The sequence below is a fragment of the Martes martes genome (assembly GCF_963455335.1).
Source record: "Martes martes genome assembly, chromosome: X".
In the NCBI taxonomy this organism is placed as follows: Eukaryota; Metazoa; Chordata; class Mammalia; order Carnivora; family Mustelidae; genus Martes; species Martes martes.
In genome coordinates, this window is record NC_137897.1 from 18,630,334 (window position 1) to 18,655,091 (window position 24,758).

Genomic DNA, 24,758 nt, shown 5'->3' on the forward strand with positions numbered 1-24,758 from the left:
TGTATGATGTGAGGTAGATAAGGAGCTAACTTCATTCTTTGGCATGTGGATATTCAGTTGTCCCAGCACCATTTGTTGAAAAAACAATTCTTTCCCCATTGAATGTTCTTGGCACTCTTGTTGAAAATAATTGACTGTAAATGTGAGGGGTTTATTTTTTGGACTTTTAACTCTGTTCCTTATACTAGTTCCTTATACTATCCTTATACTAGTTCCATGCTGTCAAGAGTGCCTTGTGAATTTGCAAAATTTAGTACCCTCAATGTTAAAGTTTAAATTTTTAAGTCCAGGCAAGAATGCATAATTCAGTTTTAAAAGGTGTAACACAGTAAGTGATGGCGACATTGTATGTTCTTACGGAAAACACTGGTGCTTTGGGCATGCTTGCCTGTCTTACAGTAACATCAGGGGAAACAACTAATACACCTCTGCAGCATGCTGTCCTTCTGGTCAAAAATTGAACACTTAGCCATAGAGCCTCTTTTCTGATGTCAACCTATATGATGCTTCATTTCATTTCTATACATTTTAATAAAATATGTGTTCTCGGTTATTTTAAGCAGTTTTAAAATAGATAAATTAAGAAAAATTATAGCAAATAATAAAAACTTAGAACCCTTTAAACTAGTTTGGTTAAATGAAAGTATGTCATAATTTTTAACATGTTGATTATAAAATTGGAAATTTTTACTTTGTTCAGACCATAAGCTTAATAAAAGTTATGACAGTGAGTGTGGAGTAATAATACAGCTGTCTTCTCTCCATTTAGTTGGTTTTATACACTAAGGCTAAAGTTTTCACTAAGATAAAGTTGATTTCGAAATACTGTTTTCTACAGTATGTAACTGCTTGTATAAAAGCTGAGTGATAATAAATCATTAGATTGGTTAGTTCTTAACTAATGCTTCTTAAGCTCTTTTGGTTTGGTGGCATTTATATAATTTAAGTCCATTTGAGTTAGTATTTCAAGAAGAGCTCAGGTGCTAATGTGTGGAACATGTTCATCAGACCTATTTTTTAAATGACCCTTGAGTCAGTTTGCAGGTTTGTTGTTAATAAAGGTCACTTTTCAAGGGGAAAATATTTATGACTATATTTGTGGTTTGATTGTTACCAAGTCAAAATGGACAGCTAAGAAAAAAATTTTTGACTTAAGCTGTTTTATCCCAGGAAAGATTGTAGATTTGTAACAAGTTGGTAACAATAAAAATAGGTAAGAGTAAACCTTCAATAAATAGTATCTGTGTGCCAGAACTTAGTGTATATTATTTTCTTTACACAACCTTATAATGTTGGTGTTATCACTCTTCTTAACATATTGGGAAACAGGATCAGTTTTAGTTACTTGACCAAAGTTATACATCCAGCTGGCATTAGATTGAGGATGTTAAATCAAGTGTGTTTTATTCCAAAGTGTCTACCCTTTACTCTCATATTGCCTTTCTTTGTGTGTGTGTGTATTTATATACATAACAGTATAAAGCTCCTACTACAAAGCAGTAGAGTTTGGCTTAAATACTGCTTATAGGTGGGTGGAGGAGGCAACTAGAATTCAGTGGTTCTTAAAATTTATATTATTTTTAAAAATTTTAAAAATTTACAGTATTGGGGTGCCTGGGTGGCTCAGTGGGTTAAGCCGCTGCCTTCAGCTCGGGTCATGGTCTCAGTGTCCTGGGATCGAGTGCCGCATTGGGCTTTCTGCTCAGCAGGGAGCCTGCTTCCCTCTCTCTCTCTCTCTCTCTGCCTGCCTCTCTGCCTACCTGTGATTTCTCTCTGTCAGATAAATAAATAAAATCTTAAAAAAAAATGTACAGTATTATTGAATACCCAATTTCAGCAGTGTTAGGAAATAATTTAAGGGACTTAAACATTTTCTTACTTAACTCATAGCAGAAGCCACCAAGACAGCCTCCAAATCCTATTCCATTGTTTTTCTATCTAAAAAATAGATTTTTTTTCAAATTTATGTTTAAATGAGAAAAAGAAATCATACATAAACTGCTATTTTTACTTTTGCCCACATTTACTTTCCTTGCAACTTCATTCATTCAGAAACATTTCTTGACCAGCCACAATAATCTAGGAACCTTGGTAGCTGTTAGAGATAAACAGTGCAAGTCTCTGGCTTTTTAGAGTCCAGTACACAATCCTGGAGGGAAGACAAACAGAAACAGATCATTACAGTTGATTGTGAAAAGATACAAAACTGAAAATACAAAGTATTTTGGAAGCGTTAAGGGTGGAAATGGGGGGGGGGTGTGGATTTTTGGTATACTTCTGTGGGCTACGTGCTGTGAAAGCATTACAAACCAGAGTTCTGTGGAAGCTTGGTTGAAGACCTGAATCTCTGTATTTCATCTCTACTCCTAACCATTTTCTTCCCTCTCATAATTATTTTGGAGCAAATTCCATTCATCATTTCATTCATAGGTATTTTAGTATATATATCTGAAGGACAATGATTTTTTTTTTAATGAAACAATATCATGGTCACATCTTTAAAAAAATAATTTGAGGCGAATTCATTTGAAAGATGAGAGGGTGGGTAAGGCGAGAGGAATGGCAGGAGGGAGGAGGGCCTATTTAAAGGCAAGGAGATGTGAAAGATCTTGGAGTGTTCAGAGACTTACTCGTTGGCGTGCAAATAATATCTTTGGCGAAGAAAATGGAGGAAATGGTGAGAAATAAGATAGACAAAATAGGCAGGGCCCAAATCATGAAGGCCCTTGAGTGCACTAAGAAGCCCATTTTACCTTGTTAATGTGGGGAGCGTTAAAGGGTTGTAAGCAGATTAATAATAACATGGTTAGGCTGGTGGTTTGGAAAGATCATCCTCATGGCAGTGTTGAGAGCAGACAAGGTAAGAGTAAAATCAGAAACAAAAAGGGCACCATGGGAGATTTTAGTAGTTCAGGTAAGAAACTGATGATAGTTTGAAATAGCTCTATCAGTAGAGTTTAGCAGTAACTGCTTCATGATATGTTTAGGAAGTAGAATTTGGATTAAATTTAGGCCTGTGGAAGAGGGAGAGTTCAAAGCTCCCTTCCTGGTTTCTGGCTTGTGGGGCTGGGCAGATGGTGGAACCATTACCGGAGGAGGAGCGTGTTTGGACACGCTGCAGATCTGTCCACAAGGTGACTGCCTGCGTCTGTCCACGTGGTGCCCCTGGCCTTCTAGCTGAGGTGTTCTGACCAGATGGTCTGATGTTAGCTCCTAGTTAAGCACAACTTTTGGTCATAGTGGATAGCTAATAAACAATGGTTCCGAGAGAGGGGAGCGCCTGGGTGGCTCAGTGGGTTAAAGCCTCTGCCTTCGGCTCAGGTCATGATCCCGGGGTCCTGGGATCGAGCCCCGCATCGGGCTCTCTGCTCGGCGGGGAGCCTGCTTCCCTTACTCTCTCTCTGCCTACTTGTGATCTCTCTGTCAGATAAATAAATAAAATCTTTAAAAAAAAATGGTTCTGGGGGAGGGGAGCGCCTGGGTGGTTCAGTCGGTGAGGTGTCCAACTTGATTTTGGCTCAGGTCCTGATCTCAGGGTTGTAAGATTGAGCCCTATGCTGGGGCTTAAGATTCTCATTCTCCCTCTCCCTCTGCACCTCCCCCCACAAAAGTGGTTCTGGGAATGAATGAGGAAATAAATCCAAACTTCTATGTTTAATGCATAAGCTCTGAGGGTTAATACGATCTAATGGTTTATTTACTGATTCTCAGGGCTGTTAGTGTAGGAGACATGGTAAAATATTTGTTTCATTCCTTTGTCCTGTGGGCAGATTGTTGGATGTTTCTGTATCTTACCATTATTTTTATTTACTCTGTCAGTTTTGTTTCTTAACCATTTAGTAAACCACAGTATAAAATTTTAGAGTTTTAAAAATATATATCGTCATGGGAATGTTTCTGAAATGTGAGAAAAGTCTTATTTAGGGAAGACATATTGAATAAGCTTTAAGCTTGTTCTGCTGAAATTCAAAAAGATTTCTGTTAATCTGTCTAACATTATTGTCTTTATTATGGGCACTCTGAATTTTCGGTTTAATGTTCAATGTGGATGTCCGTTGGATTTGTACCAAGAGTGAAGCAGTCAAGTGAGGCACATGTATTGTTGTCCTCCCCTCTCCCCACCAAAAATAAGATTGGGTAAAAAGTCTGTATCTTGAAAGCCTTAGAAACAGTTGGAGCTTCAGATGAGCCTTGTGACTCATATTTACTGTTTATCTGCTTGTGACCTAGACAAAATTGTCCCAACAGCTTGCCCTTTGAACAGATCTGTGCTTACTTTGTGGGATAATGGGGGCTGGGCAGGGGAGAGAGAAATGAGGAGAGAGGGAAAGAAAGAACATGCTTCGAGAAATTCTTCAGTGTATGGCAACAGTGTTAGAGTCAGCCAGCTTTCCATTTGGATGCCAGCCCAGCTGCTCATTAGCTGTATGATTCTGAGCAAATTTACTGATTTCTCTTTGGCCTTTGTTTTTTTATTTGTAAGATGGCAGTCTTTCTACCTACCTGTGGACTGGTTGGGAGAATTAGAGATCCTATACAGCAGGCACCCAGGGCAGAGCCTGCCTGTCGGTAATGGCTAGTCATTGTTGTCCACACAAGTCTCTCTGTTAGTGGCATCACTAACTCTGCACTGGCTTCACTTAAGACCTTCCTGTTGTCTGATCAGGGAATCCTTGGCTAAAGGCAGGCACAGGGTGGGATTGTGATAGTCGTTACTTTCTTTTTCCTCTGAATTTATAGTATTAAGAAATCCATTCTTGGCTAACGAGATTTGGTTAGCTATGTTTTAGACCAATTTGGCAAATATTTTTCGTAAGTTCTGTCTCTGACATCATGCTAGAGATCACTGTAACTTAGGACAGACACTTGAATGGCTCTGATCCTTTAATTCCCCTTCTATAAAATACGCTAATTTCATTAAATCTTTGAATGTCTCCAGGAAAGCTTCAAGAGGTAAAGGAGATAGATTATAACTAATCCTCTGAGATCTTTTATACGCTATATAATGAAAATAAGATGGAATTTTAACCACAGAAAGAGGGTTCCTAAGGAGGCAGCTAAGAAAGGGAGGCCCAAAAGTGAACTTGTAAGTGTATTTATCTGCTAGAACATCTGCTTACTCAGCAGAATGCTTCCTGCAAGTTACTTAGTCTTAAGTGCTCGGGTTTCAAATCTGTAAAGTGGAGATAAAACACCTAAGTCATGGAGCTGTTGTCATTGATATCATGATAAAATAGAGGGATACCACTGACTACAGTGTCTAGGACATAACAGTTGCTCATGAGCTCAGGTATCCTTTTAAGGGGAGCTGCCCATCTGTGGTATTTTTTTTTTAAAGATTTTGTTTATTTATTTGTGAGAGAGAGAGAATGAACCCAAGCAGGGGGAGCAGCAGGCAGAGGGAGAAGCAGGCTCCATAACGAGCAGGGAGCCCAATGCAGGACTTGATTCCAGGACCCTGGGATCATGACCTGAGCCGAAGGCCAATGCTTAACTGACTGAGCCATTCAGGTGTCCCTAGGTATTTTTACCTGCTCACACAGGAAACCTTAAGACATTACATAATACCAAGTTTTTACTCTGTAGTTTTTTTCTTTTGATTGGATTTTGGGTTTAGAGGTTTAAAGATTGAAATGATTAAGTAGTAGTAAGATGATTGGGCTTACCAGAGTAAGTTAAAACAGGTTCTTGGTTCAGAGAACCAAATTCTTTCTTCAATAGCAATACTGACTGTAGGGTCTTCTGAAAAGGCCTGATTTCCCTCTGTGATGTTAATCCTAACATTCACACTTAGGGATCTTGTGAAAACTTTAGAATAAAGATTTGTGTATTCAGACTGTCCCTTGAAATAAATTATTTAGGATGTAAAATCATCTTTATTTTTCTTTCAAAATTAACCTGTTTTAGGATCTGTTAGGTGGCTAGCTTCTGGTTCGGGAAGGCTGGATTTAGTGACTAAATCCTTGTGGTACTGGTCATAGTTTATATAGACTTCAAGCTTAATTAAGCTTTGTCCTTGAGACTGATTCCATGCAAGTAGCATGAGTTTTCCTTCTTAATTGTGCTTTCTGAGAAATCTATCCTTAAGTTTGACTTACTTCTCCATCCACGTAGGTTTTTCTTTGAGTCCTCCTTTTCACAGTGACTCCCCTCTTGAAGCTTTCTTCTTTTTTTAAAGATTTTATTTATTTGTAAGAGAGAGACGAAGTGCGCACACACACAAACAATATGGGGGGGCAGGCAGAGGAAGAAGCAGACTCCCCGTTGAGCAGGGAGATCCATGTGGGACTGGATCCCAGGACACAGGGATCATGGCCTGAGCCAAAGGCAGACACTTAACCGACGGAGCCACCCGGGCGTCCATCCCCCTGGCCCACCGCCCTTGAAGTTTTTTATGTTTCTGCTCCATTCTGAAGTAGTTGCTTTCTGGGTTTAATGTAATAGACATTTTTCTGAAATTTTCCTTCTTATTTCCCCAAATTAATCCACTGTTTTATGGATTCCCTTGCCATCTTCTTTCTTGATTTACTCCCTTATTGTACTGGACCACATATTGAAATAACTTCCTAAGGAGTATAGATTGTGTACTAAAAATATTTTTATTCTACCCGTAAATGGGATTGATAATTTGGTTAGGTACAGAATTCTAGATTAAAGAGAATTTTCCTTGAGAACTTGTGTTGCTGTGTTTCACTGTCACCTAGCATCTAGTGTTACAGTTTAGGAGCTTGATGTCATCTTGACTCTCATTCCTTCGTAAGTGTTTCTTTTTATTCTGAAAGCTTTAAAGATCTTTTTATCCCTCCTGGTCTGAAATACCATACATTTGTGCTTAGCTAGGTATAGGTCTTTTCTTGCACTGTGTTTTCAATAATGGTGAGTTCTTTGAATCTAAAGAATCTTCAGGTTTCTGAAATATTTTTATTTATTAATACAATATATTAATTGCAAGAAGAATCTCTGAAAGAAACAGAGTAAGTATATCCCAACAATTGTCTGAACCTCTGTGTTCCATTATGATAGTCATTAGCCACATGTGGCTCATTAAATTTAAGTTTAATTAAATGAAAAATAAAATTAGGTGTCTATTGTCTAAGTGGCACCAACCACATTTCAAGTGCTGAATAACCACATGTAGCTAGTGCAGATAGAGATATAGAACATTTCCAACATGACCTTTTTTAAAAGCCAAAGAGGAGATGCAGAAGTTCAAAGAATATATAATAAGACAGTAGAAGCACCTAGAAAATAAACTAACAAAATTCAAAAAGAAGCTGAAGAGAAAAATAAAAATAGGATCAAGATAAAAGCCACCATAGAAGCAACTATAAGAATAAATATGCCTCAGTAAATAAGCATGGGCAGAGGATCCAGCTTTAGGAAGTCACAAAAATGAAATGGTTAAGAAGAAGAAGGTGCAAAAATGATTATGGAGAAGAAGGCTAGATACAGGAGACAGATAAAGGAGGTAGACACATAAGGGGAGTTCTCAAAGAAGGGAACAACCAATGAATTACAAAAATATTTATAGTGGAAGAAATTTTCCTAAAATAAAGATTGGAATCTTTCACTGAATTTTCCTCAAATAAAGATCAAATCTTTCTTGTTTCAGGAAATTGATAGAATGATAAAACCAGCAAGTCATAATCATAGTGATGTTTAGTGAAATTTAAGGATAAAGAGTTGTAGGGACATCCACACAGAAATACTCAGTGTTTGAAGGGAGTGGAACAACTCTTCAAAGTTCTGAGAAAATGTAACTTAAGAATTTTATACCCAGGGCACCTGGGTGGCTCAGTTGGTTGAGCGACTGCCTTTGGCTCAGGTCATGATCCCAAAGTCCCGGGATTGAGTCCCACATCGGGCTCCCAGCTCCATGGGGAGTCTGCTTCTCCCTCTGACCTTCTTCTCTCTCATGCTCTCTGTCACTCTTTTCTCTCTCAAATAAATAAATAAAATAAAAATAAAATAAATAATTTTATACCCAGCCAATGTATTCTTCAAGTGAAGGCCACAGACTGACATTTTCATGTCAGCCCTAAAGCAAACCAAGGGATCATTCAGTATAAAGAACTCTAGAATGGAGAAACTGATAAAAGAGTTGGTAGTGAGCATTGGCATTCCTTTAATATTTAAGTAACTATAAAATATTTGGACAGGGAGGGGCACCTGGGAGGGCCCCACTCTCAATTTTGGCTCAGGTCATGATCTCACAGATGAGAGTGAGCCCAGCATTGGGCTCCAAGCTAAGCGTGGAGCCTGCTTAAGATTCTCCATCTCCCTCTGCTGACCCCCATCCCCTACAGGTGCGTTCTCTCCTCTCTCAAAAAAAAAAAAAAAAGAAGAAGGGGGATGAGAGGGTATTGATATGTTCATTTCCGTATCTTTCATAGTAGGATGACAGTAGATACTGGCCTGAAATTGATTCATGGGGCGCCTGGGTGGCTCAGTTGGTTAAGTGTCCAACTCTTGGATTTGGCTCAGGTCATGATCTTGGGGTCATGAGATTGAGCCCCACATCAGGGTCTGCGCTGGGCATGAAGCCTACTTGAGCTTCTCTCTGTCCCTCGCCCTCTGCCCCTCCCCCCCCACTCTTGTGCATGCACCTCACTCTCCTTAAAAAATGATTCATGTATTATAAGCAAAATATGACTCTAAATGTTTTTGTAATATATTTTTTCATCTTTAGAGGTTTGTAACATAATGTCTGGCATTTACTTGAAGATCAGCATTCATATATTTAAGAAATGGATGTTAAATCTTTTCTGTATATCAGAGTGTATTGTAGACACGTGGGATACATCATTGAACAAAACATGCCAGTGCTTTTCCCTCCCTTATGTTGTAGCAGAGGTACACAGACATAAATAAGTGATGTAATATATGTGATACCTTCTTGGGAAGAAAACAGAGGTATAAGGAGGATTTGGGTTTGCAGATGTGGGCAGGGTTTGCTGAGATGACATTTGAACAGAGACTTAATTTTGAGATACCTGATAGACTTCAAAGACATGTACAAATCTGAGTTCGGGAAATAGGACTAGAATGGAGATGCAAAATTGAGAGTTACTGGCATAGAGGTGAGATTTAAGCTATATAACTGAATGACATTGCCAAAGGAGTGGTTGTAAATAAACCAACACCAAAAGCCAAGCCTGAGGTTTGCAACATTAAGAGGCCACTCCTGCAAAGGACTAAGGAGGCATGGCCGGTGAGGGAGGAGGAAACCAAGAGCTTACATCCTGGAAGCCAAGTGAGGAAAGTGAATCAGAGTCAAAGGAATGCAGAGAACGGGCGACCTTGATGAACAGTTTTGGTGAAATCATGGGCGCGGTTGAAGTGAGTTTAGAAGATATGGAAAGACAATTGGAGAAATGGGGGAAAGAGTTTTTGTTATAAAAGGGGGGAAAGAATAGTTTGTTTATATGCTGATGAAAATGATCCAGTAGAGGGGGAGACATGCCGGAGCAATAAAGAGGGGGCAGGCTTTAGCTAAGAATGGACGTGATTTGTCTTGGTTCCAGGCCTGGTTTAGCTGCTGGTAGGTGAGTAGAGCTGACAGTGAATCTTCTGATTGTTTCACTTGTTCTCAGTGAAATAAGAGGATTGTCAACTGAGAATGAGGATGGGGAGGTGAAATTAGAGATTTGAGGAGAGAGGATACTAGAAAATGAGAGAGAGAAAGTAGCAGAAACAGTTTGCTTCAGGTTTAGGGTCACGGATTTAAGGTGGGACCATCGGGGTGCATGCGTGTTTCCGGGCAGATGTAGCCACCCAGGCGCTGGTACAGAGGCAGAGAGGAGAATTGAAATTAGGCAAGTCTGTGGTTCTCTCAAGCCAGTATGATGGAATGAAAGGAGGGAGAGGGCAGGGGATGAGAGAGCAAGGGAATGAGATTGACTGTGTAATTCAAGTTGAGTTCAAGTAAATGATAACATAGTATTTTTTGTTTAAAAACGACATATTACGATATCCAATTTTCATTAAAATATCTGTTCACTCTTCCTTTTATTTATAAATATGCATGATATATATTTATAAATATTTATAAATTTATAAGATTTATAAATATTTATAAATATGCATATTTATAAATATAAATATGTCTGAATAATGATCTGTAAATTGATAGTTCTAAGTGGTAGGATTTTGATCACATTTTAATTTCCTTTTATACTTTAAAAATACTTCTCTTTGGGGGGGCCTGGGTGATTCACTGGGTTAAGTAGCTACCTTCGGCTCAGGTCATGATCCCAGGGTCCTTAGATTGAACCCCATGTCGGGCTCCCTACTGAGTGGGGAGCCTGCTTCTCCCTCTGTCTCTGCTGCTCCCCCTGCTTGTGCTCTCTTGCTCATGCTCTCTCTCTCAAATAAAAATAAAATCTTAAAAAAAATACTTGAACAGTAAACTGTATGATTTCTACAACAAATTACATACAAGTACAAGAAGCATGAAAGAATAGAAATAAAAATGCATTATTTAAGTTCACGGCACACGGGTAGTCTAGGGCCTGATTGGGGAAACAGGATTGAAAGCAGAAAGCACTTTGATGAGAGGTTGCTAGACTGTGTAGTTTGTATTTTATTTGGTAGGAAATGGAGTACCATTCTGGGCCAGAGAGTAAGGCAACTGGATCTTTGTTTTAGGAAAGCTGACTGAGGGCTATGTCTAGGGGTATTTGGTAGGAAATGTAGGAAGAGAGAGATAAATGGTAAAGATCTTTTATTTTTATGATGTTAATTTGTAAAATGCAATCCCATCGCAATCCAATATCATGTATTTTCCTGTCTTGGTAAAAATTATACTAAAATTTGTCTGGAAACTTAAGCGGAAGTAACAAAACAGTATTACCTATTTTGTAAGGTTTTCATGAGGAGTGAATGGTTACATTTTAAGGGCTTATCATCATGCTGGGCATGAGGTATGTGGTCAGTAAATGTTACCATTATCCATCATGACCATCATCCTTCCTTGTTACATAGATTCTCCATCAGCTTAGTTTTACTGATCTTTTAATTAGATCAATGTTCGTTTAACAGTTTACTTGAGGGCACCTGGGTGGCTCAGTTAAGCATCCAACTCTTGATTTCAGCTCAGGTCTTGATGTCAGGATCATGAATTCAAACCCTGCGTTGGCCTAGGTTGGAGCCTACGTAAAGAAAAAGACGGGTGCCTGGGTGGCTCAGTCAGTTAAGCGACTGCCTCTTGATTTTGGCTTAGGTCCTGCTCTCAAGGTTGTGAGGTTGAGCCCTGAGTCCTGTTGCCTGCCTTGGGCTCCATGCTGGGTGTAGAGCCTGCTTAAGATTCTTGCTTTCCATCTCCCTCTGCCGCTCCCCCCACCCCGGCGCCCCCCACCAACGCTGCCGCAGGTGGTTGTACACTCTCTCTCTCTTTAAAAAAAAAAACAAAAAACAAAAAAACAATTTACTTGAGGTGATGTATTTTCCACTCCCACCCCACTAATTTTTCTCTTCCATAAACTACTGGGTTTTTTGAGATATTGATGAACTATATTTTTAGACACCATTTTATCTATAACATTGCAAATAAGTATCCCTCAATTTTTGGTCTTCGAAGAGAATTTACTGAAGCTCCCTTCAAGCAGTATAAAGTCCTGCCTATGTTTTGCTATAGTTTTGCTGTTACTAATGAGATCATTGGTAAGTCAGAGGTTCTCAGTTTTGAAGTTTATAATACTGGATGAGTTGTAAAGATTATTATTATGTAAGGCTTGAGGAAGCTGTGATGCCAATTTTACTTTAACAAAAATAGAAAAACTGGGAAGAAAATTCACTAACATCATGAAGGAGTCTCTGGTTCGTTGGACTATTGGTGATTTTTTTAATTCTAAATTTTATACAGTAAGCATACATTTTTTTAAAAACCAGAAGATGAAAATAAAGGTCTGTGTTCTAAAGACAGGCACCTTTTCTCTCTCCCATCCCTCACTCATTGGTTCACTGACTTTGGGCAAGTCGCATACCATCTCAGAGCCTTTATTTCTTTTTCTGGAAAAGGTAAGGACCAAATAAAAGTACAGAGAAATGTTAAGGAAATAGCAAAATGCCATGCAAATGGTGATCATTATTAGAAGTAGTCTTAATTTCCAGAAATTATGCTCTTCTATTTTGGAGAGGCCTTGTTCCAGAGCTCTAGGCCTTCATCACTACATTAGGAGAAGGCACTTAGGCGGAAATCATACGTATGATGACTCAGTTTTATCCAAGGCTTCTTTGTCTGTTTTTAGAAGTTCATTTTTAATGATAGCTTTAAAAGCACAGAGAAATTTTGAGTAGTTAACAGGACCATCAAAATGGGTTTTTTTTTAAAAGTCACTTTTGTAATTTTTCATATTCAGAGTAATTTCGTAAGTTCAGTGTGGGGCAAATTCTCAAGGTGAAAACCCGAAGGTGAATTCTACTTTAGTCTAATAATAGAATAGCTTGGCTTGGCTCAGGTGAGCCTGTATATTTGAAATGTGTTTTCCCCACATATTTACGAAAGCAAGCAGAAAGGTCTTTTGCTCTAAATTATAGATAAATACGTGACATTTTGCAGGCTCCAAAATGACTAGATTTTTTCTGTCATCAAAGGCTTCATATGAGTACCAACAAACTAACATATGCTAGAATAGCCAGCCTGACCTTGTTCTTTGTAAACACAAGGACATTTGATTTTCCAGTACCTGTTAGAATCAGTTTTGCCAAACCTCGCCAAAAAAAGGGCAAGCTTCATCAACAGTATCTAACTGTTCAGAGATGAGTTTTTTGAATATGTAACAACAGATTGATGCAGGCCTCTCCAGCTAGTGTGCTGGGCTCTTCATCCTTGTAATCTCTATCTCACCTTGAAATTGCAGAGCTACCTTTAAGAAAACAGCCTTGGTTCAGTCAGCTGGGTATGTCCTAAAAATATTTAGCTTTGAAAAAGGGTAAGTACATAGCAGGCCAGAAATAAGGACCTAATGCCAATTCTTTCCCCAAACCATTTTTATAAAGCATAGTCAAGATACTTGAATTTAGTTAGTCATGTGCAGAGTTCAGGGAACCTCTCTGTTTTTTCAAACCACAAAGAGTTTAACCAGCTGGTCTCTGAACCTGCCTGTTGTGAAGCTTGTCCTGGATCAGCTCATTTTCTCCAGCTTCTGAAGCTCTTCACCCAGTTTGCCATTTTCTCCCGGTAACCCAAGCCCTTGCCTCCAGTTTCGTATCCACGGCTGAAGCCACCAGCCACCAGCTCCTCCAGCTCCCCGCGTGACAGCCTTCCCCCTTCACGCGGCGTGGCCGTGTTCGCATCCATGTCTACCACCTCGAGTCTCAGAAGGGTAACACATTGCTCCCCCTGTCTAAGGAGAATTTCTTCATCTCAGCCTCTAATTTCATCTTCCCCTTTTCCTCCGAGATCTTGATCCGGAAGTTTTCCCATGTCCTCTGGCTTAAGCTTCTTCCCTTCTGTTGTATTTGCTCCCCCAGGCTAAATATGCTTAAGTATTCTTATCAATTAAACAGAAAAGCCCTTGACCCTGTGCCCCATTCTAGTTACTGCCCCTATGTTCTCCATTTTAAAATTGGACTTTCTGAAGAAATGCATACCATCCATTGAATCCTCACCCCACTTTACTCTGACCCCACATATATATGTGTGTAGCCTTCACTACACTGCTTTTCACCAGGAGCATCAGTGACTTCCAGGTGATTACAGTCCGTACAGACATTTCTCCTTGACTTGGGTGTGCGCTGCATTATTACCGTGGGCCTTACTAGGTTTCCCAAACCTAGTGTGTTGGCCTTCAGTTTCAGACTCAAATATCCAGCAACCGTTTTCCCGTCTCATTCATTGAATTGTTGGCTCATCCACATTCTGAGCATCTGCTATCACCCGACTCTTGTCTTTAAAGACTGATGAGTAAAGTGACAGGTTCTGCTCTGTCAGTGGGGAAGATGGGGGAAAGTCTCTGATGGTAACAGTACAGTGAACTGTGTACTCGGAGAGAAGCAAGCAAAGGGTGCTGTGAATATAGAAGAATCGGGACAGGCACCAGCGGCCTGAGAGCTTTTAGGGATGTTACCTTTCAGACCTTAAATTAATTAGCCATGTAGGAAGAGAGATCACCTAAATCAGAAATCCCATAGTTATTCTTGGCTCCTTTGTCATGTTCAGTTTCCACTCTTGAGTCCTACCATGAGTCCTGAGACAGGGCTCCAGTCCCGCCTTCTTCCCCATCCATCCTACTTCTGTCCTGATTTGAGGCCTTGTCCTCTGTTACCTGCATTTGGGGGTGGGGAGGTGTTACCTGCATTTTTGCGGTAGACCCACGGGTGGTATCCTTGCTTTATGTCTCCATCCCTTTGCATCCACTTCTCTAAAGGTCAGCATGGTGTTAGCAAAAATGGCGATCTGCCCTTCTCACTGCTCTCCTGAAAAGTCTCTGCTCAGAATCTCTAAATCTCTCCACGTATCTGGCTTCACCCCTACACATTCTAATTCTGTGGTGCTGGCGGGCTGGAGCCTGTGTTCTTTAGTTCCCTAAGAGATATTGACACCTGACCAGACTGAGAAATCTCTGACCTACCATTGTCAAGTCTGAACCCCTCTGCCTGGTTGCACAAGGGCCTCCATGACCCCCCACTTGGCTTAGCAGTCAACCACATTTCCCACCATGCCCTGTGTGTCTACTGGTCTAGATAAAATCATCCCATTTTGTATGAATCCTGTTAGGATATTTGTAAAAAGGACTTTGCAGAACACCACATTATATTTAACTATCTGCTGTTGTTATTTGTAATGTGTTTCCTGCCTTTTCAGTGGATGATGCTGGCAAAATAGAACACGATGGTTCCTCTGGAATGACCATGGATGCAGAGTCGGAAATTGATCCTTGTAAGGTGGATGGCACTTGCCCTGAAGTCATCAAGGTGTACATTTTTAAAGCTGACCCCGGAGAGGATGACTTAGGTAAGAGGAAATCTTCACCATATTATGCATCCTGATCAGGCACATCAACCTGATTTCTTTTGGCTGGTTGAGATTACAGACCTTTGAAATCTTGTCTGAAGATAACTTTTTAAACAAGGATTTTCATGCAGCTGTGGAAAAGGATATGAAATACACTAAGTCAAACGGGGTGGAATTGAGGTTTTCAGATAAATTCTCAGGGCTGTCATCTTCCCTGATAGGTGGCACCGTAGACATTGTGGAGAGTGAGCCTGAGAATGACCATGGAGTTGAATTACTTGATCAGAATAGCAGTATTCGTGTGCCAAGGGAAAAGATGGTTTATATGACCGTCAACGACTCTCAGCAAGAAGATGAAGATTTAAGTAAGTAGGTGGCCTTTTTGTGGGAGAAAGTCTTATGTTTCTGTAGCTCTCTTTTTAAATACGGTCAGTATTCGAAGGAAAATAAGTGGTATTATTGTAGAGGTTGTTATGCTGCCGTGTGCCTCCAAGGGCAGTCTCAGTAACTCTTTGTGGATGCATAGAAGGTTGCCTTACAAACACGTTAAGGTGAAAGCCAAGAAACGAATGATTCGTTCAACAGATACTTGTTGCCTGCTTAGGACTCTGTGGAAGTTCTAGGTGTGTAACACTTGAACATTCTTTCTACTTGTCTATTACCTGAATTCAAATAAAAATGCCTTTCCTGTAGTCTCTGTAAACGTGGTCACAAAACTTGATATAATTTCCTACTTAGATGTTGCGGAAATCGCTGATGAAGTTTATATGGAGGTGATCGTAGGGGAGGAGGATGCGGCGGCGGCGGCGGCAGCCGCTGCGGCGCACGAGCAGCAGATCGACGACAATGAAATCAAAACCTTCATGCCAATAGCCTGGGCAGCGGCTTACGGTAAGTCCCTTGGCGGCTCTTCAGACCGACTTGGCTCGCAAGTGGGACTTCATGATTGAAAACGGTGTCTGTGGCCTTAGGTTTCCGAAATAGGAAACACCACTACCCTGTAAGGGTTACTTGATTTGAACAAGAGGACAGTAAGATGATAAAGTCTACCTTCTGTGTTTATTTGTAACAGGAATTTCCTTCGTGTGTGTATTACATAGAAGGAAGTACTGCAAGAAGCACAGGCTTTCAAGCTGAACCTTTTCATCTTGATCGTATCTGGCCCATGACTTTACAGTTTGGGGAGACGACACGGGAGTTCATGGGACAAAATGCTGACATGTGTTTTTTAGATTTGGAAGCAAGGCCTTTCCTGCCGTCTCACTATAATAAATGTAGTCCTAAAGCCCATTACCTAGAATGGGGACTTTCTGTCATTCATGAGTATCATGGCTTACTTTTTGTTGTTATAGTTAATAAAGCATCCCTAATTTTTTATTATTTATAATACTGTATGATTTTGTTTTTTAATGCGCATTGTTAGGTAATAATTCTGATGGAATTGAAACCCGGAATGGCACTGCAAGTGCCCTCTTGCACATAGATGAGTCTGCTGGGCTCGGCAGACTGGCTAAACAAAAACCAAAGAAAAGGAGAAGACCTGATTCCAGGCAGTACCAAACAGGTGAGGGCACACGAGTCCCACAGCGCAGCGTGCTTGGCGAGCTCTCAGATGAAACTCTAGTATGTATCCACAGAGGTGTTGTGATGGCATTTTAGCTGCTAGACCACATGTAGCTTTTGTGTGTGGAATTTGAAAATATAATTTTAAGAATTCAGTGATATTCATGAATGATTGCCTGGGATAAAAAGAATGGATCAAACGTGGATGGGGAACAAAATTCAAAACTCGGGTGGTTTTTATGTGGAAATGAAAAGAAATCCCTCAGACATGTTACAGGCATTAACTGTTTTAAAACCTAAATTAACGCAAAGAATTGGATCATGTTACCTTAAGGCAGGCATAATTTACAGAGCAGTAGGACAAGTACCTCAGTTTACCTGACCCTATTCCTGTCTATTCGTGGATGGTGATTTGCATATTAAAATTTTTGTAGATAGATTTAAGCTTTACTGTCAAGTGACACAAAATTAGGTTTTTCGGAATAACCAAAGCAGGAATTGTGATTACAAAACTTTATTTTTATGGAGAATTTTCTGCCAGTTTCTAAATTGATAGAGCTTTGATCACTAGTTGGCAGAAGTTATGTATTTATTGATTGATTTTTTTTAAACTGGAGGGCCTGAGGTTGGTACCACCAGACTGAATGAAGTTTTCAGACCAGGGTTCTCTTTATGACAGGGTTGCTCTGCCTCTTATATTGAAAAAACGGTAGAAGGAATGTTACATAGCAGATAGCTTAATGTAGGAATGCTTGCCTAATAACGTTCCGAGCACACACTTGAAATGCTTGCAGAAACCCAAATGGAACCTGGTTTGATCACTCATGCTCCTTTCTTTTCCTTTCGTAGCAATAATTATTGGCCCTGATGGACATCCCTTGACTGTCTATCCTTGCATGATTTGTGGGAAAAAATTTAAGTCGAGAGGTTTTTTGAAAAGGCACATGAAAAACCATCCTGAACACCTTACCAAGAAGAAGTACCGCTGTACTGACTGTGATTACACTACCAACAAGAAGATAAGTTTACACAACCACCTGGAGAGCCACAAGCTGACCAGCAAGGCAGAGAAGGCCATCGAGTGCGATGAGTGTGGGAAGCATTTCTCTCATGCTGGGGCTTTGTTTACTCACAAAATGGTGCATAAGGAGAAAGGAGCCAACAAAATGCACAAGTGTAAATTCTGTGAATACGAGACAGCCGAACAAGGGTTGTTGAATCGCCACCTTTTGGCGGTCCACAGCAAGAACTTTCCTCATATCTGTGTGGAGTGCGGGAAAGGTTTCCGTCACCCGTCAGAGCTCAAAAAGCACATGCGCATCCATACCGGGGAGAAGCCGTACCAGTGCCAGTACTGCGAGTATAGGTCCGCAGACTCTTCTAACTTGAAAACACATGTAAAAACGAAGCATAGTAAAGAGATGCCATTCAAGTGTGACATCTGCCTTCTGACTTTCTCAGATACCAAAGAGGTGCAGCAACATGCTCTTATCCACCAAGAAAGCAAAACACACCAGTGTTTGCACTGCGACCACAAGAGCTCGAACTCAAGCGATTTGAAACGACACATAATTTCGGTTCACACGAAGGACTACCCCCATAAGTGTGACATGTGTGATAAAGGCTTTCACAGGCCTTCCGAACTCAAGAAACACGTGGCTGCCCACAAGGGTAAAAAAATGCACCAGTGTAGACATTGTGACTTTAAGATCGCAGATCCATTTGTTCTAAGTCGCCATATTCTCTCGGTTCACACGAAAGATCTTCCGTTTAGGTGTAAGAGATGTAGAAAGGGATTCCGGCAACAGAATGAGCTTAAAAAGCATATGAAGACACACAGTGGCAGGAAGGTGTACCAGTGTGAGTACTGTGAGTATAGCACTACAGACGCCTCGGGCTTTAAACGGCACGTCATCTCCATCCACACGAAAGACTATCCTCACCGGTGTGAGTACTGCAAGAAAGGCTTCCGCAGACCTTCCGAAAAGAACCAGCACATAATGCGACATCATAAAGAAGTGGGCCTGCCCTAGCGATCCCGCTACGGACATTTGTGGAGATGTTGGCCTTGAAGCAGAAATTTCATTTTAGAGCCAATTGGTCTCGTTCACATACAATACTGTATATTGATTATGCCGTGTACAAATAGAATTATTGCTTCTAGTTGAGTTGGTTTTTTGTTTTTCGTTTTTTTTTTTTTTACATTTTGTTTAATAGTGTGTTCTGAATTCTATTCAGTTTGTTTAATAAATGGGGGAAAGCAGCAACAAGTAAGTTGCTTTTAATAAAATAATCCCTGATTCTATACTGAATTTTTCTATCTTAGAAGTTTTATATTTATTTAAATATTTACCTTGCTTACCTTGATGGTACTCTTCTAAGACCATTTAACTTAAAGTTAAGGTAACTTTAGATTGGTAACTCTGAAAGGACTCATGTTGACTCAGTTTCCCCCCCCCATAAATTTCTCACAATAAAATTGTCAGAGACATCTACTAACACAAATGGGAGGTTTTTACAGTCAGCTCTAATTATCCTAACATGGAAGTCATTTACTCGTCTTGCTTACTATTTTCAGACCACATGACAATGAAAGTTTCCATTTGAGCTTTTGCGTCCCTGGCATCGCTGAGGAGAGAACAGTGGCTGGGTTCGTGTTTCCTTTCCGTTTTGTTTAGCAGACAAACTATACTTCTTTGGGGGCTTTCTTTGGTGTATTGACATCTTTTGTCAGCATAGCAAACTTTTAGCAAAACTTCCTTGACAAATTTTACTTGATGCTGTTGTATTTTGATTATTCCGTCTGTGCTGCTTTGTCTTGGAATGGTTGTGTGCTACAAATGAGATTATCGAGGACTGCATTTTGGAATCTCCTAGAGGTAATTCGTGGCTCGTAGGATCTTTTGCGACTTTATATATGTAAATGTACCCTGGATTATATATATGCACATATATAGAGAACATGTATCTGTGTGTATTGCTTATTTTACATATTTATACACACAACCCCAGTAGTAGTTAAGATCTATAATGAAAAGTATTAAATTTACAATAACATGAACGATGCAGGGATGCACGAGAGCATTTTGTGAATCATGCTCTTCAGAGAGACTACTCAGGTGAAGAATTAGAAGGAAAATAAGGACACTAGTATTTTTAAAGAGTAAAGGTATTTTCTTTTCAATATCTTTGGTAATTGAAAAAAATAGACGTTAAGATGTTTCTAGATAGAATGTTTTCATACAACTTCAGCTCCATGCCTTTATATTTTTCTGAAAAGCTAATGAGTATCCGGACGTAACTCCCTCAGATCTCTCTGGAGCCCGCGAGGGAACCCTGCGTCACCCAGTGAGGGGGTTAAGGAAACCACAGCTCCGTGTCCCAGAGATTGGGTGCTCATTATGACTCAAACTTGGCAGGTTCAGCCTGCCCTGTTACTTCTTAGTTACAGTTAGCAAACTTTTAAAAACTGAATGCTCAAATTGGCTTTGGTTAGAAGATAAAGGTGTGTTTAAGTGCATGAGGAAAAGCGGAGGCCTTATTTGGAACGTCACCAAGTCTTTCACAGTTTTGTTTTTCTTCGAGAGCCGACATTTTTTCAACAAGCCGTTCTGAATCAAGAGTCAGAAATGCGTAAGATGAACTTGGTTAATGAGAACTAGATTATGTTAAGGTGGATCTTGGAAAATCAAAAACACTTTTTGGGGTCCTTTAAATTGGCTGTCAGCATATGAGTATCTGGCACATCGTAGGAGATTTAGGAATTTTCTTCCCACTTGCTAGTTGCCTTGCCACTTCATTATGGTGCTCCATCCCCTCTGTGCTGTTAGGTCTTGACCTTTCGTCTTTCTCTTTGCCATTGATATTTGTATTCAAGAAGTAATATTTATAGGGTTAGAAATCTAAATATTTGGTGGTTGGCAAGCCTCTGAAGTGCTAGATTGATTGCGTCCAGTTGTAAATCAAGTGCTTTAGGCTGGTATGAACTCCAACCTGAATGCCAGTTAAAGCCAAGGCATGGGCCTATCCTAGTGGGAGCTCCTGTGCCCTCTTGGCTCTCATACCTGCTTTTTTGTTGTTGTTGTTGTTAATAACTTAAACAGTTGTGTGATTCATTGCCCTGCAGTACTATCCTTGAAAGCTCTGTCTGTTTTTTTGTGAGAACCTTTAAAATCTCCCTTCTTTTTTTCCCCAGAAATCATGTAAAAGAAGACACTTAAATGAGAGTGGAAATTTATTAACTTTAAAACATGCTGTAAAATTAGTACAGAAAATATAAATAATTGGTCATTTAACTATATTTTTTTAAATAAACTGAAAGATAAAGAACACAACACTCTACACACTTTATATTTCTCTTACATAGTCTGGAATCATACACAGTTACTTTCTTTTTAAAGCACAATATTGAAACCTTTAAAAGGTATTTAAGGGTTTGGTCAAGTGAATATGATAAAATGTATTTGTCTGTATAAAGAGAAAATGAAATTGTAGTCACTGTTATGTACTGACATTAGTTACAACCTAGTTTTAATTCTTAAAACAATTTTGATTAGCAAAGCTAAAAAAAAATGGATGTTTCAGTTAAATGTTTTAAAGAGGTACAGATTTTTACAAGGACATAATATAAGTTATTGTTCTGTAGAAATATCCTATTAAATATTGTATGTCCCTCCCTCTGTACACTTTGTAAAAAAAAAAAGTAAAATACATAAAAAGAAAATCATATAGGGATGTGTGACATTATTGTAATTGTGTACTTGAGAATAACGTGCAAAAATAAAAATCAGAATATTTTCCTGTTAATGGATGTTTAGTCTATTTGATACCAGTACTAAGTTAATGCTTTTTCTTAAGGAAAAAAATGTACAGTTTTTGTAAACCTAATAAACATCAAAAACAGTGGATTATTTTCATTTCCCCATTTCTTAATTCCTTTTATGCAGCAGTGGATTGCAAAATGCTTGATTGCTTTGAATTTTGTGACTCGATGCAAATACTCATAGTTCAGCCCTGCAGATTTACAAGTAATATGTCAGAGAGCCTAAGAGATGATGGGTGAGTCCTTTGATGAGCATGTCCTTGAAGTTCCTTTTTTCCTTTTATCTTCATAAGGGATTTGTTTTATTAGCATCTCCAGTTCCCCTGAGACGAATTTGCCATGCATAATGGTTTCTGAGAACACTTAGGGTTCATTTCGGTATCACTGCATAGCACACTTAATCATGGGGTGTTGTCCCCACCTCCACAGCAGAAGCCGCGCCCTAGAGTGACGCCTCTCTGGCCACATTTGGAGGGCTTTCGTTCGTAGACGCTAACACGCTAGAGAGTGGCCACAGTTAGAAAAATCGGAAGTTAGATAAAAGTGACCAGGAGTCAAAAGAGAATAACATTGATCTGAGCCATCTTTGATTTTTAAAGATGAGATCCTCAGATCTTCAGCTATGTAGGAACAAGTGTTTGTTGGCCTAATAGTTGAAACAGTAAATAATCAAAACTTGGGGTCAGCGGTCAAGAGAACACGGTGAGTGTCACTGCCCAGAGCCATAAACCACACAAAAGCGGAGTGTGTGAAACCCTTCGTTGTAACAGAATGCCTGGTAGACAGCCTCTTACTGCTCAGATCGCAGGCAGGTAAGGTACGGCTCTGTTCTCTGGGAATCTCGGTATTAACAATTTGGTTGCCCACAAATGCCAGGGTTCGTGAAGGAAATGTGGGACCGGTCCAGACGTTCAAAGGGTGATAATTTAGAGCAGTGGCTTTCACAGTGTGGTCTGCAACAGTGGCGGCAGCAGCATCGCCTGGAACTTTGTTAAAGATAAAAATTCTTGGTCACACGCCTCACCCACCGAATCAGGCAGCTGGGCACGAGACCAGGTGATCTGTGTCTTAACATGTCCTCCGCGGGCTTCTGATGCACGCACAGGTTTGGGAAACCGTTTCAGAGCACCCGGGGAACCGAAAAGATCACTGGTGCAGCATTTTGTGTGGTAGACGAGAAAATCTTTCTCTCTCTCTCTCTCTCTCTCTCACACACACATACACACACACACACACACAACCCCAGAAATAAGCCGTGAGGGTGAAATGGGACTTAGTTAACACCTTTGGTTTACCTTTTTTAAAGTGTGAGCCCTCCAGACAATAAGCGTATCCTTTGTAGTATACGTTAAGTGGCCTGTATTTCATCAGTCTTGAATGGCCTCCTCTAAGTTATATTCCCCAGAGGTTAATAGGATTCAGAGGAAGATTCAGCAAGTAAAGGAGAAAAGCTGAAAAGTGTCTTTGATTGGCCCATCATTACTTATGTAATTCATATCTGAAAAATCATTTTGCCGCATTCCGCAGCTCTTCAGATCAAGTCAAAATTAAGTTTGCCCTTTTGGATTTTGTTTTCTTTCGTGTATATATTGTTTGCCTTTTTGAGAAAATAAGTCTTGGATTTGTTATATATCGTTTCTGTTACTTTTGACATCTTTGCTATTGTAAATAAATTCCTATTTTGTTCTAAGTTACCCTAGTGGAGTGTTGGCTATAGACAAGGCATACGCATGCAAACACACACATAAACACATACACCCACAGACACACGGAAGTGAAGTGCTTTAAATCACAAAGTTAATAAACCCCCAACAAAGTATAAACTTGGGTGATATGATCCCTTCATTTCTAGCATTTCCAGCATCAGTGGAAATATCACTGTAGCATCTGCTCCTAACTCTGACTTTAAAATCGTTTTCATGACTTCTGAGGGACATTCTTAGTTTGCCAAGTTTGAGGTCAATGTCAAGAATTACTTTATTTAGATTTTCCTGTTCCTTTGGGCTCGTGTTACTTGTATTGCTGGTATTGGTGAGCACAAAGGGTTTGGCGTTGTGACCTGCTGCTAGAGTAAAGCCACTATGATGATACTTTGCTACAGAAAACCTGCGAAGGAATTTTAGATGGCATTTCTTCTTTCATGATGTGAATTATCACAGAAATATCCGAACGCATTGATGAAAACAGAATAGTTAACAAGACCTATGTTATTTTGCCTTCTAAGAGAGGCAGGTTTCTGCTTTTCCTGTATGGTTATGCTTGGCTTTAAATTCAGAAGCCCATTTCTTTTTGTCTGAGCTGCTTTGAAATAAGGAGAGGTATGGCACAGACATCCGTTGGGGTTTTGCGGGTTCTAATTCCACCTATTCTCCTCTTTGGGTTCTAACCACATTGGAAATAGACAGGAACCACCAGTTGAATGTGAGACTTCTAGTAAAGTTGAATTGGGAGACCCAGAAGCCAAATCTCTCTCCCCCTAGTCGAGGCCTTGACCGATGCAGCCAGTCACTCGAAGTCCCTCTGAGCCATTGAGACCACTCGGTCTCCCACCAGAGAAATGGAGCAAGCGGGAGAGAATGGCTGCGGTGTCCTTGCCAGCCCTCCCAGGCCAGGACTCAGGGAAGGCGGAGAAGACTTCCCTCCTGCCATCTTCGTAAAATAGTAAGGGTAAGTCCAATTCCGGGTTGCCCCCTGCCATTAGCCCAATGGCAAAACGTGAGGTTTTTACTGTAGCCTTAACTATTTGCTGTTCTTCCACAATTTACTTCTATTTGTCCCCCCTTGAGGTGGTTGTTGTGACAGACTTTTAAAGGTTTAGTTCCTGGGGTGCCGGCACGGTGCAGTTGGTTGAGCGTCCGACTCTTGGTTTTGGCTCAGGTGATCTCTGGGTCAGGAGATGGAGTTCCACCTCGGGCTCTGTGTTAAGTGCAGAGTCTGCTCAAGACTCTGCCTCTGCACCTTCCCCCCGACCCCTGGTCTCTCTCTCAAATAAATCTTTTAAAAAAAGGTTTAGGGGCACCTGGGTGGCTCAGTCGTTAAGCGTCTGCCTTTGGCTCGGGTCATGATCCCAGGATCCTGAGATCGAGTCCCGCATCAGGCTCCCTGCTCAGCGGGGAGCCTGCTTCTCCCACTCCTACTCCCCCTGCTTGTGTTCCCTCTCCCTCTCTCTCTGTCAAATAGATAAATAAAATCTTTTTAAAAAGATAAAAATAAATAAAAAATTTTAAAAAAGGTTTAGTTCCTGTTTGTTCTGGTACAGTATGCTTTAGTTTTTCTTCAGAAAAACAACTTTTCAAGGGCAAATTTACTTACATTTAAAGCTGATAACTTTGCAAGTTACTTTTATTACATATTTTTGTAACAGAATTTAGAAAAATGATCACCCACAATGCTACTTGCTTTATTAAGGAGTTCATC

At 40.1% G+C, this 24,758-nt stretch overlaps 1 protein-coding gene across 1 annotated transcript in view; it reads left to right on the top strand.

The window, feature by feature from the left end:
• Positions 1-21,418, top strand: part of ZFX (zinc finger protein X-linked) — a 57,653-nt gene extending 36,235 nt beyond the window's left edge. The window contains exons 4-8 of the mRNA XM_080795226.1: positions 14,807-14,956; positions 15,178-15,321; positions 15,695-15,847; positions 16,380-16,520; positions 17,369-21,418. Of these exons, the coding sequence (XP_080651352.1) occupies positions 14,807-14,956; positions 15,178-15,321; positions 15,695-15,847; positions 16,380-16,520; positions 17,369-18,552 (1,772 nt within the window). The 3' untranslated portion in view covers positions 18,553-21,418. The remainder of the gene's footprint in view (positions 1-14,806; positions 14,957-15,177; positions 15,322-15,694; positions 15,848-16,379; positions 16,521-17,368) is intronic.
• Positions 21,419-24,758: the final 3,340 nt, after the last annotated feature.